Below are 13,481 nucleotides of genomic sequence, written 5' to 3'. Positions count from 1 at the left end.
AAAAGGATCTCACAGCATTCCAGGGTGCCTTGGCAAACTAGTTGAGAATTATCAGTATAGCTTACTGGCAGCTATCAGGGTTGTTCACACAGTACCTGATGAAAATCCATTGCCATCAACAACCCAGTACCAACCTGTAGTTATGCAAAAACCTGCAGGCAGCTACAAAGCATGGCTCCACATACCTTGCCAGCCACTTTGGGCAGACAGACTGGAGAAGGTTCTTGCACTCTATTTCTGGAATGCTTCTGTGAGGGGAAAGGAAATGGACACAGCTCATTGGGAATCCCCCACCCCACCCTACAGTTATCTCCCTTCCATTCTCCATGCACACACCCTAAACACCATGAGCTGGGGGCTGGTAGAGAACAATCCACCTGAGATGACCAATGCTCTGTAACCCAAGGTCTCCTGAACCAAGATGATATTGCCACAGTGATTCTCTCCTATGTTCTTTGTATCTATTGGGCAGTTGCCTCCTTGTAGGAACAAAGCCAATACTTAGCAGGCCAGCTCGTATGATCAAAGATGGCAGGACACTTCACCCTGAAGCAAATGAAGGGGGACCGTGACCTCTACCCCAAATGGGCATTCTCCATGTCTGGTATATCTGTTGGGAAGAAGGCAAGCTTAGGTAAAGAATTGTCCCTACACATTTTCCTGGCTGTGGGCATCTGAATGTTGGTCACCTCTTCTAATTTAGAAGAGTAAGGTGGAGCTAAACTGCGTGTAGGAATCCTTGAACCATTAAAGGTAACATACCAGTAATTACACCCAAAATACTATCCTGATTAAGTTCTGGATGATAAACCTTAGAACAACAGAAGACTGAAGAGTAAAGTCCTGTGGCAATGTGTTAGCAGCACAGTGCATGGATGCCAGCTATACTCATAGAAAGATACCATCCTATTACTGAGCAATTTTTCATAGACCCTGTGTTCAGCAGCACATTCACCAGTCCGTTTTCCTAATAATTAGGCTTAGCCAGGGCATGGGTTCTGGATTTTTTCAGAGCTCAGAGGATTACAGTAAAGAGGTCAATGTGACAAGTCAAAGGTAACAGATTATTATGTACTGAGAGCGGGGTTCCCAGGCGGAAACATGTCAATTATACAATTACACTTATCATTCAAAATTTCCCCACTGCAGCAATTTAGATATTGAAGTCTGCTCCATGTGATTATAATTACATGCTGTAATGAAAGCGTCTACTAATCCCTGCTAAGGGAGTATCAGGAAGTTTGCATGCAAACTACGTACAGTGTTAGATGTGCAGAGGGTGCGGGGAAGGGGAGGAAAAAGGTGGGGAGTCATTCCTCATTCAGTCATTGTGTAACTCCAGACTGTAGAAGTGGAATTTGATGCTGCCACCTCGTGTTTCTATGCAGAATAACATTCCAAATCGAACACTAAAATTTAACTACAATACTACCTCCAGAACAGGCTTAATTTATCCTGGAGCTCAAATTCAGGTAACAGTGGGAGTGTCTACACATTCATTAATGCACCTTTGCTACTGCACATTAAGTTTAGTACCACTAATATATGGTACTAGATAAAGACACAGTAGCTGTGCTAATGCGCAGTAGCAAAGGTGAATATTATTTTGTGACACAATGCACAGTAGACTAATTCTACGGCACATTAGCATTTTTGCTGTGATGCACTAATGCACAGTAAACCAGTCCACTGCACATGAAAATGTCTCATGCCAGTCAGTGGCAGGAAAACACTAAGTTCTGGTAGGAGGGAGTGGGGAAGATATGTGTCTAGATTCTGTGAGCAGGATGGCTGTGAGCACCGCAAGGGAGACACCTTATATTTAAGCTGCAAACAAAAAGAGGAACTTTAATGACCTTATTGAACACTGCTTCACTCTGATCAATGCATATAATAAGGGAACATTTCTGGTAACTTTCCTCAGTCTGAGTAGCATCTCACCCTGAAAGCTGTCCCATCAAAATGAATACCTTCCTCCATGAATGAAGATTGAGGTTTCCATGATAAGATTATTTTTTCTCAGGGCCACAGTTTGTCCTTGTTCATTTGTTCCAAGCATGGCTACTTGGAGGGTATAATGTTTTGAAACAAGCAAGCAGAGCAGGATCTGTTCTTTACTGAGAGACTTGTGCAGTCAATATAGGCTGGCTGTTGTCTCTTTAAAACATGGTGTCTGGCTTTTACTCCCTGCAGCAGAATGTTTTTCCAGCTGTCTTTCATGCAGGGCTAAAATGAAAATGACTTCACTGTGATCAGCACATTCAAATAAAGATGATTCTGGTAACTTTCCTTACACTAGGCACATCTACACATGCCCCTATGGCACTGTTGTCACTGTGCTGTCACTTACTATTTCCTTTATGAAGTACTAAATAACACTGCAGTAACACCTGTTACTGCGCTGTTCTGATGGCACATGGTTATTTTTAATTGCTACATCACCATAGAAATGCACTATAATGAGGAAGCACATCGCAACGGTCATGTAGCTGCAACTTCATGTCTGCTGAACCTATGTTGCTGTAGTGCATTGCTACAGCGATATAGCATCACGTGTAGACGTGCTCATTGAGTAGCGTCATACCCTGAGAGCTCTCCCATGGAAATCAACGACATGAAATCACTCTTTTTAATGTTTCTTAAGGGGTTTTAGGTCAGGATCCCAAAAATAACTGAAAGCATCCAAAAATTGCTTGGCCTTTTAGAATATATTGGCTTATGATCTTTGCCTTATGCTTCCTGATGGGTGGAGCAGTGAGGCTGCCAGAAAGGGGTCACTGGGGCAGAAAAAGGGGTTATATAACAAAATCTGTAAAATGTAGTAAGTTGAATGGGCCATGGATAATCAGAGACATGAAAACCACATGGTAAATGTCCTATACAGACACCTAAGGACACAAATTGTGAAGAGCTGTAACATATCCATTTGAAGGAAAACATGTGCCAGGGTAGCAGTATAATACAATACATGTATCTTCATAGACAGAAGACATCCTCTGGTATTTAACTCTGCTGGGTGAGGAACTATAAAGCATAGTACTCTAGGACAGGCAGATTTTGGATTCCTAAAGCTTAATGCTAAACTAAAAACAACAAGGAGAATGGCAACCAAAAATGCTACAAATACAGTCTTGTTGCTTCCTTTTTTAAAGCCTTTAACTGCTTGGAAAACATTTTTTGTCTGAGAAGCAAGCAGTTCACTAACAATCACACTCGGAGCAACTCCTTCAGAGGGCACAGGATTCTCTTCCCATACCAAATCAACCATCCGTGTGCAAAACAAGAAAGAACAAAAGTCTGTCTCCAAGAGAAGTACACCATGCATCTCCAATGCAATAAGTTGCTTTGGAGATGAACACGATGGCAGTGACCACTAGCAGACTCCAAGGTTTTCAAGACAGCATGATTTACTTTTCTGTAGTTAATATATGTAGTTAATAATATATTAACAAAGTTAATCTCTGTCATGAATACTGTGCACATATTCAACAGGCCCACAGAGGCAGAGAGGGCAGAGCACAAGTGTATAAAAAATAAGCTTTGTTGCTGGAATAAGGCATTCTTGTCCTCTGTTCTTTTTCCAGGTATTTCTCTCAGGTTTATTCCCAAGATGTCCAGGAACTAAGGGTATTTGTAAATGTGCTCTGGGAGTTGTGGGGGCTGGGGAAAGGGGGCGCTTTACTTAGAATGGCTCTCTGAACCGCTCTAATTCAAGGACTTGGAGCATCCCGTGTATCAGTGCCCCTGTGCTTAAAAATGGTGTTGGGGGCACTTTAACTAAAGCTTGATGTTTGTGTATAGGCATCTTAATAGCTTCAGCTCGAGATCAGTGAAGCCAAAGGACTGTCAGCTTCACTGGACCTTGGGGCATCCCCGCAAGAATTTTATCTTCCAAATACAGGAGGCCTCGCATTCTCCAGCTCTTCCTTTATTTATGCCATTTAAGGGTCCAATCAGAACTTAGTAGGCTTTAAATGCTGGAAGCTGCATGTGGGAGAGGAACAGGTGAAAAAACCCTGATCATACCCACTTTGCCTTTCAGCACTCACTCTCTGCCATTGTGTGACACAGGATACTGGGCAAGATGGACCAACCGTCTGACACAATAAATGGCAGTTCTCATGTTCTAAAGAGAATCTTTTTCCTATGATTATTAACATTTTTCCACTGAGTCATAAGGACACTGCTATCATGGAAAGGTGAATGGGAAGAGCTAGTCCCTCATTTCAACAGTGAAGGCAGGAGAGGGGGTTTTCTGAACAGGAGTGAAGAAAGAGAATGTCTAAATTTGTAGGTCCTTGCCCTCATAAGCCCATATGAGAATGCATCAGGAGAAAAGGGCCAGGCTTTGAAAATCAAGGCAATGCATCTTCCCTTCCTTTGTCTGGGAGTTGCCTGCTTGGAGTGTAATCTTCTTGGAAGAGGGCTCTGTACTGTTTGTATCTCTGTAATGTGCCAAAATAATGGTAGGAGCTGAATAAATATGACGGTGATAGGGCATAGGGACAAAACTGTGACAGCACAGCTAAACATATGTGCTACCAAATTTTCCTCTGCTCGACTCAGAAATCACTCTGCTTCCCTAAAACTGGAGGGAAGAGGTCAACAGTAGCTATTTTGGTTAGTGAGGGCTTCGACAGTCAGGAAACAGCCATGCCTTTGCTCCTAAATTCATCTGTAGTTTATCTTTGCCTCCCAGGCAAGGAAGCAGGAGATGCTCATGCTGCAGACATCAGGGTAGTCGTCAGTACAGGATTCTGCCCCAATAACAGGGGCCCCATACACATCAGCTCACTCAGACTCCTCCCCAGAAAACCAACAATAAGGTCTGCACAGTCCAATAAAGAACTGGGCAGCCATTAGGTCAGGCTTCAGCCCATTGCTACAACCGAGCAACTTAGGATGTGCACTCTTTTCTGACTAGCTGCCGTTTTAACTCTATGAGGGAGTGCAGGTAAGTTAGAATTGTTCAAAATTTTTCATTTAAACAATTTGTCAATGAAAACAGGCCTTTTCTTAAAAAAAACCCAAAGAAAGAACGAAACATTTGAATGGAATGTGTTTTATAAAGACATTTTCTAATTTTTGGATGGAAAAACAAAATACATTTGGCTTTTTAAAACCAAAAAACCCTTCTCCTTTGCATTGTACCTCGTCTCTCCTCCCCTCCGTCCCACCCCAATCTTTTTTTGGTGACATAATGGAAAAAAAGTAGTAGTGCCGGGAACTCTCCCATACTGGGCTTTTGGTTAAAAAAATCCAAAAATAGTCACAAAACCACCTTGCCATTTTTTCAATCCTTTTAGTGTTGGTTTTGTCTCCTTAGTTCTCTGGGACAGGATCCTTATGACCCTTTGTCACTCTGTACATTTTTGGTGCTAAATAAATAAAAGGGATGTCAACCACAGTAAGTCCACAGAATTGGAGACATCAGGAATTTTCCATGTCAGTGTTCTCATAATACCAAAGCACGACATCATCATTCAATGGCACCTCCTCTCCACAGGGCCAAAGCTCTGCAGAAGCCCCTCTCTCACAATTGTTTACAACATTTCTCTTGTTCCAGGCATGGCAACTTCTCTGATCAGGGATGTCAAAACTTTTCTGTATGTGTCCAGAACTATTTGGGCAGAAGGCCTTTCCCCTGGGTTCCTCTTCTTGCACTCCATGTGGATGTCAAACAAATGCAGCCTGACAATATCACTGCCTTCAATATGCCCCAACAAGAAATTGGAGACGTCAGGAATTTTCCATATGTCTGTTTTCTCATCATATGGAGGCATGAGGTCATCATCAAATGGCACTTCCTCCCCATATGGCCAAAGCTGTTCAGGAGCTACAAACTCACCTCGGAGTTCCCGATGACCACACTTTACCAGTCTGCCAGCACTCTGGTTCACAAGAGGCAAGGCATCCAAATCATTCACCACGATATGAAAGTCACTTGTCAGCAAATATTGTGACAGCACCTTACCCAGGTCGTTGGAATCGCACATCACTAAGGTGCCCAAGGGACTGTTGTGCAAATAGTGAAGGATTCTCACATAGTCTATGGCAAGTATGAATCGATGATGCCATGTATTCAAGCCCTTGTACTTGGGGAGGTCCAATGTTTTGTTCAGACTCTTCAGGGAGCCTAGTGGGTGATACTCCGTTAGGATTGTGTACTGCTCTTTACAATAGCCAAGCAATTTCACAACATGCTTGCTCTGTAGAGCTTTTAGCATCTTCAATCCATGGAGAAAGTCATTCTCCAGCTCCAAGTTGGTGAGCTGTGAAAGGGCAACTTTGCTTTCCTTCCACTCTGAAAGAAAGACCTAAAAACAAAACAGGAAATGAACAAAACACTGGAAGCCTTTTTGCTATAGACCAGTTTACATTTATCCTCCAAGTGACTACACAGCATTGCAGGTTATAGATTCACTAGACACTGTGCTATTATATGCACAAGTTCCATAAATAGAAACTAGACACTGACTGCTAATGGCTACTACGTGAACACATGTGTACGTCCATATGTTATGGTGGAGTTACTACCTGTTCACTCCTGATATTGTAATTACAGCATAGCAGTATTCACTGATTGGTTCAGTGACCTTTGCGAACATATGACATGGACTAAATGCAAAGCAACCATTTAATTTGACTGCCCACAAAACACAATTTAAGAGCATAGAGACCTCTTGAGCCACTGAAGTTCAGTCCCCCTCCATTCAGACAATCATTAATCCAAGAAATCCCCAAAATTGTTGCTTCAAACCCTCCCTCACAACTACCAGGGACAATACCCAAAACATCAAGTACATCTTTTAATATTTCCAATGTAAAAGCAGAGGAGATGAAGGTACTGCATATGCCCCGAGACTGCAATGACAGGGAAGTAGTTGGCTAATATATACTCAGAAGATCCTAGGAAAATAACTATGGCCCCCACACTAGAGAAAGGCAACCCCCCTCCCTCCCCTGTCCATGCCAACCCAACTTAGGAGGAACATTTCTTCCTGACCCCAAATATGATCAAGTATGCCCCAAAACAGAAAAGCAAGACCCCCTAGCCAGAAACCTCTAGTTTTCCTAAGTAACAGCAAGAACATCAGTACACTTCTGTCAAAAACCCTCAGCCTTAACTGTGACTAACATCCCAATGCTGTAGAGGATGGCAAGGTCTCTATCCTCCAGGAGTCAGTAGCATTCATCAGGGTAAAAATTACCAAACACCTTTCCCATCACAGGAGAGTATCTTCCATATGCCCACATGAGGATTGCAAACTCAGTCTGCTTCCTATGCTGCCATGCTTACGCAAGTCAAGTAGCATTGCATTCTGGAAGCAGAGATGCTGATTCCAATGGCACTGGTGCAGAGTGTCAACTCCCAGAGGCATTCTGGGAACCAAGGGACATTTGAACAGCTCACCCCACCCCACCCCACCACTAAATACTCAAGTAAATGAGGTTAAGTAAAGTTTAATAGAAATTTACAATGAAATCTAGATAAGATAGAAATGACCACACAGGACAGGTAAGGCATATCAAGCAAACAATTAAAAATGGTAAAATGTGCATTCACCTAAAGGAATAATAATCTTTATTAATCTTTGAGAGAAATTAATCTCAAATTCTCGAAGTCCACAAGTCTTAAAAAGTCTCTAACAAGTGGACAGCCTATTAGGAAAAAGAATGCCTTACCTAGGTTTCAAAAACCAAGTTTTTAAGAAACTCTAAATTTGGTTTGCCTGCAGATTGGCAATTCAGCAAAACTGAGGAGCAAAAATCCCGAGGTGGACCTGGATTTTAATATGCTATTACCTGGTCAAGTTTCAGAAGCTAACTAAGTACACTAGCAAATATAGGAATGTTTCCAAAAGGTTGTATTCTAATTAATATACCTGTTTTTAACTTTGTCCTACACTAGCTCTAACTGGCGTAAAACTACTAAATAAATGCTAAGTGACCTTTAGCTAACTTCTTTTGACCTGTCCTTCTTGAGCCTTCAAAACTTCTCGCCTACAACATTCTCATACTTGCTCATTTCCTTTGCTTATTTTTCTCTAAACCAAACTTTTCTGAAGTAAATACAAGCAAATGCTCTACCTGCTAGGGCTGTGCAAAACTTTGCTAGCTGATTCGATTTGGAGGAGATTTGGCCCGATTTGGCAGCCAAATCTCCGAATCTGAATTGAACTGGGAGACCCATTAAGCCTCCATAGGTTCATAGATGCACGGTCAGAGGGGACCTTAGCAGATCATCAAGTCCAACCCCCTGCCCTGGGCAGGAATGAATACTGGGCTCATATGACCCCTGGTAAGTTTAAGCTCATGTGACCCCAGCTAGGTAGTTATCAAGCCTCCTTTTAAAGACCCCTAAGGGAGAAGCCAGCACCACTTCCTTGGAAACTGGTTCCAGATCCTGGCTGCCCTGACTCTGAAGCAGTGCCTCCTGATGTCTAGCCTGATGGCCAGAGCACCATGAGTGCTCATAAAGCCATGCTAGGGGCCCCACGATGACCCCTGCCAATTTCCTCAGCACCCTAGGGTGGAGCATTTGGACCTGCTGATTTGAAAATGTGTCCAGCCCCTCCAGAAGTTCCCTAACTTGGTCCTCCCTGACCCGCGGCCTTGCGGAGTCACTTCTGACTCCATCCTGAATCGCAGTGGGGGAGATGTCTTGGTCCCTACTCAGAAAAATGGAGGCAAAGAATTTGTTAAAAAGGTATGCTTTTTCATCTGGTGCAACCACCAGATTGCCATGCGTATCCTGCAGGAGCCCCACATTGCCTGGTGCCTTCTTTTTACTCCCTATGTATTTAATAAAGGACTTTTTGTTGTCCTTGATCCTTGTTGCTAGCCCTAGTTCCATCTCTGCCTTAGCCTTCCTAACACCCTCCCTACAGACTTGCGCTATGGAGGTATAATCCTCTTTGGTGATAGCCCCCCCTTCCACTGGATATTCGCCTCCTTTTTGGCTTTCACACATTCCTGAATGCCTCTGCTGAGCCAAGGGGGCTTTTGAGCACTCTTGCCCCCTTTGACTCGCATTGGGACTGTCACCCCTTGGGCTCGGCGGATTGCCACCTTAAGAACAACCACTCGCCTTGGACACCTAGTTCCCCTACTCTCCAGGAACCCCAATGCCTCTCCTACCAATCTCCTCAACTCGTTGAAGTCGGCCCTCCTGAAGTCCAGCGCTATTGCCTTGCTGCAGGCCCTTGACACGCTGCGCTGGATAGTGAATTCCAGCAGGCGATGATTGCTATCGCCCAGGTGGTCGAGAACCTGGAGTCCCCTCACCAGGTCACTGCCTGTGGCCAGGACCTGGTCCAGCAGGGCATTCCTTCTGGTGGGACTGTGCACCTTCCGGGTTAGGTGGAAGTCTTGTATCTCAGCAAGGAACCTATGTGAGCAGTTAGACCTGGCTGATTCAAATCGATTCAGAGAGATTCATCCATAGACTGTACAGGCAGGCTCTAGGCAGTGCTGGTGGGAGCAGCTGGAGGAGCAGCCTATGAGCCCTGGTTTGAGCCTGGAGCCCTGCGAGAAGCTGTGGCTCATCCGCTGCTCCCCTGGCTGCCCGCCCCCCCCTGCTGGCATGAGGCAGACAGCGCTGGCAGCCCTGGGAGAAGCTGTGAGGGCTGGGGGGAACGATCGGGGAGCTGGGGGAAGCCCCTGTTTGTTCCCCCAGTCCCCGATAATTCCACCCAGCTCCCCAATCGTTTCCCCAGTTTTTGGTTTTTTTTTAAAGAAATTTTTTTGTGTTTTAAGCCAAATCAAGTCCAAATCCATGAGTCAGTCCAGAACCATAAGTGGCCAGCTCCCCAGTCATTCCCCCTAGCCTCCATGGTTTCTCCTGGGGCTGCCACCTCAAGCCACAGCTTGTCTGGCTGCTCCCCCTCCAGGGCAAGGCAGGCAGTGCCAGGAGAGGCCATGGGGGCTGGGGGAAATGATCGGGGAGCTGTGGGGAATGATTGGGGAGCTGGGGGATTCAACTGGGAACTGGGGGGGAAGACCCTATTCATCCCCCAGCCTCTGATTCAATCCCTCAGCTCCCGGTTCGATCCTCCCAGCTCCTGTGGTTTCTCCCAAGGCTGCCAGCACTGCCTGCCTTGACCCAGTAGGGGGGCAGTTGGGGGAGCTGCGGCTTCTCCCGGGGCTGCCAGCTCAAGCTGGGGCTTGTTCAGCTGCTCCCCCAGCTGCTCCAACCAACACTGCCTGCCTGTATAGTCTATGGCTGAATAAGATTCGGTGCTGAATATCTTCAGATTCAGATTTGGCCGAATTGAATTGGGACAGTGATTTGAATCACTGAATCGAATCATTGCCCCTCTGAATCACTGAATCCAAAGCGAATACTTTCCACTTTTCACAGGCCTATTACCTGTCTTTAGGCCACTTAGGGGCTACTGCAGGCTAGAAATGTAGGATATCATCTAGGGGTGCACCAACAGAGATTTTGGGGGCCGATACTGATGGGTGATTTTTAATGAGCCATATTGGCCGATACTGATTCAATTCTGATATGCAGCCTTGCTGCGTGAAGAGCAGCTGGGTTTGGCTGGTAAGTCTGTTGTGGGGCCAGGGGTGAGGGAAGGGGCAAGATGGGGGAAAGACAGAGGCACCCAAGGTGAGGGAGAGAGTGGGGCAGGGGCTGGAGCAGGCGTTGCACAGCCAGGGTGGGGCATGAGAGACAGAGCTGCAGTGCATCCAGGGAGGCCGCCACTTGCACACACCCCGGGAGAGCATGGGGGGCATGTGCCCCTGCATCTGCGCATTAGGTAGGGTGGGCTGCTGCTGCAGGCTAGGGCTGGGGGCTGTGTTGGGCTCTTCCCTGCAGAGCTACAGTGAATTTTAGGGTGGCAACCCTCCCATCCAGTGCTGCCATCTGCCTGGGCCCAGCTCGGCCCAGCCCCCTGCCAGGAAGAGCCCAGTGCAGCCCTAGCTCCAGCCTGCAGCAGCAGCCTGCCCTGCCTCATGTGCAGATATCGGGGCATGTGCCCCTCTCTCACCCCCACCTGGTGTAAGCAGTGGAGGGAGCTGCCCCCTGCCCTGCGGCCCCCAGACGAGCTCCATCCTGTGCCCTACCCTGCCCCAGCTGGGCAACATCTCCCCCAGCCCCACTCCCTCCCAGCAGAGGTCTCCATCTGCCCCTCCAGCCTAAGCCCTCCCCTCCCCCATTGTCCCTTCCCCCACAACAGACTTATCAGCCAAACCTGGCTGCACTCTTAGCTACCTGCATGCTGAACCGTGGTTGTGCGCGTGCACATGGCATTTATTGGCCACATCAGACAGAAAAAGCCGATTGCCAATACTCTCAATTTTCCTCAAAGCAGTACCGATCTGATATGGGACCAATGTATCAGTGTACCTCTAGTGCCATCTACAGTCACAAAATTCTGCGTGGCTGTAAAAATGAGCTTCTAGAGACTATTACAACAGGAGCTGCCTAAGCATTAACCAGTCACAAAGCTTTGTTCCTCCCAGAAATCCATCCCTCTGACAAAAACACAAACTAACCTTTTTTACAGCTCCTTCACCAACACATCTCAGCTTCCTGACTTCTTTATCTATGGCTTCGCAAGACAGCCACGGCGAACAATTTTTTAGAGGCCCTAGTCTGAAGTACCCAGAGGGGCAGAGATTGGGGTCCAAATCCAGATGGCTGGAGGACACATAAAAACTACTGAGGTACAGGTAAAGGAGGATGTTCAGGAGCAGGACCGCCAGGAGCAGTACCACCACCAGGGCAGGAGGCATTTCCCTCAGGATCAGGTCTTTCTTCGCGTAATGGGATTTTTTTCCCATGTTGTGGTCTTCTACATTCTCTGCAGGACACAAACACAAGGCAAAACAGCATAGTGAGCATAACATTTCTGAAGGACAAGAAAAGACTGGCCACAAATATGCAAGGGACATGGTCTCACCTATATTTAAAAAGGGCACCTGAAAAACCTAAGCTGAATATCTTCAACCTTCATCAACCTGAAACATAGTCAGCTGATAAAAACAAGCCATTTCCAGTTCCATACCTGCCTCCCAACAATTTCTGTCATTTTACCAACATAGGCCCCCAACACACCAAGCTACTTTGTAAGGTCATAACTGGCATCAAGGAACACCTTGGAGGTCCCAGAAGCTAAGGAACCTAGACCTGGTTGTGTAGTGAGGAAGAAAGGAAGACTGGTGATGGGAGGTTATTGAGGGAGTCCATTTCTGCAATACTGCAATCATCATTTGGTGGCCTCTTGTTTAAGGTGCTGGTGACCACTGCACTTGTATCTGTGAAACTGAAAAAGACAAGGATATGTATAATTTAGGAAGGGGCAAACTGTAAGAGGGCCTGTACATCTGGGACTAGTATGGGCTCAAGAAGAGAGGAGTCCATCTCATTTAAGCAGTTAATGGACTTGAATGATCAATGTGGTGAAACTTGTAATCCAGGATACAATCATGCTTGTAACAGACCTTAGCAATCACTCTGCAGGGCATATTTAGGCCCTGATCTTGGAACAAGCCCTGTACGAGATCTCATAGAATCATAGAAAATTAGGGTAGGAAGGGACCTTAGGAGGTCATCTAGTCTAGCCCCCTGCTCAAAGCAGGACCATCTCCAACTAGATCATCCCAGCCAAAGCTTTGTCTAGCTGGGTCTTAAAAACCTCCAAGGATGGAGATTCCACCACCTCTCTGGGTAACCTGTTCCAGTACTTCACTACCTGCTAGTGAGAAAATTTTTTCCTAATATCTAACCTAAACTTCCCTTGGTGCAACTTGAGACCATTGCTCCTTGTTCTGTCATCTGCCACCACTGAGAACAGTCTAGCTCCATCTTCTTTGTAGCCACCCTTCAAGTAGCTGAAGGCTGCAGTTAAATCACCTCTCAAGTCCTCTCTTCTCCAGATTAAATAAGTTCAGTTCCTCCACCCTCTCTGTTCATAAGTCCCCTCATATGTTCCTTGAACTTAAGCCAAAACCCTGTTCCACTGCAGTTAACAAGGTTTTGTACCACCATCTATGGGAAGAGTTCAGCTTACCAGGTCTTAGCCACACTAGGGGTAACAATAGTCAGAGCTACTCAGCAGCCGCTACATTTTGTAACATCTTTATGTGATACCTCATGCAATACGTGGTCAGATTTTCACCCAATCGGTCATTTTTTAAGCTGTGTGCAGCCACGCACTTGCGTTTGGTCACATCTATAAGCTGTTTTCTATGGCCAGATCAGGTGAAAAACTATCACTTCTGTCTGCACCTTGGGAGAGGCAGATAGAAAACTTCTAGGATGTCAACCCAGGGCTGTTTAACAACCCAGGCCAGGGGGGCTGGGAAATCTGAGACTGAACCTATCATGAAAATACACTGGGCTTTATAAAGTGTGGCTTTATAAAGTGGTGGCTGCTATCAAAGCCAAACAGCTCCCACACACTAAGGGCTGCTGCTCCAGGGGCCACACACACTAGTGTCTTGGCCTGGCGGAGCGGCTAGCAGGG

The 13,481-nt window shown here is 46.0% G+C and overlaps 1 protein-coding gene across 4 annotated transcripts in view; it reads right to left on the bottom strand.

The window, feature by feature from the left end:
• Positions 1-2,021: 2,021 nt before the first annotated feature.
• The window catches only part of POMK (protein-O-mannose kinase), a 12,983-nt gene continuing 1,523 nt past the window's right edge, over positions 2,022-13,481 (bottom strand). The window contains exons 2-4 of one of the 4 annotated variants that reach the window (XM_019534175.1): positions 12,111-12,270; positions 11,509-11,816; positions 2,022-6,317 (exon numbers count right to left, since the gene is read on the bottom strand). In XM_019534175.1, the coding sequence (XP_019389720.1) occupies positions 5,544-6,317; positions 11,509-11,816; positions 12,111-12,225 (1,197 nt within the window). In that variant the 5' untranslated portion in view covers positions 12,226-12,270 and the 3' untranslated portion in view covers positions 2,022-5,543. Of the gene's footprint in view, positions 6,318-11,508; positions 11,817-12,110; positions 12,520-13,481 lie in introns of those variants that run through there. The other 3 variants (XM_019534174.1, XM_019534177.1, XM_019534176.1) reach the window with 3 other exon arrangements.

This window comes from Crocodylus porosus, unplaced genomic scaffold (assembly GCF_001723895.1).
Source record: "Crocodylus porosus isolate Cpor-Errol unplaced genomic scaffold, CroPor_comp1, whole genome shotgun sequence".
NCBI lineage: Eukaryota > Metazoa > Chordata > Crocodylia > Crocodylidae > Crocodylus > Crocodylus porosus.
Note: the sequence above shows the minus strand (reverse complement) of the source record. Positions and strands in the feature narration are given on the sequence as shown.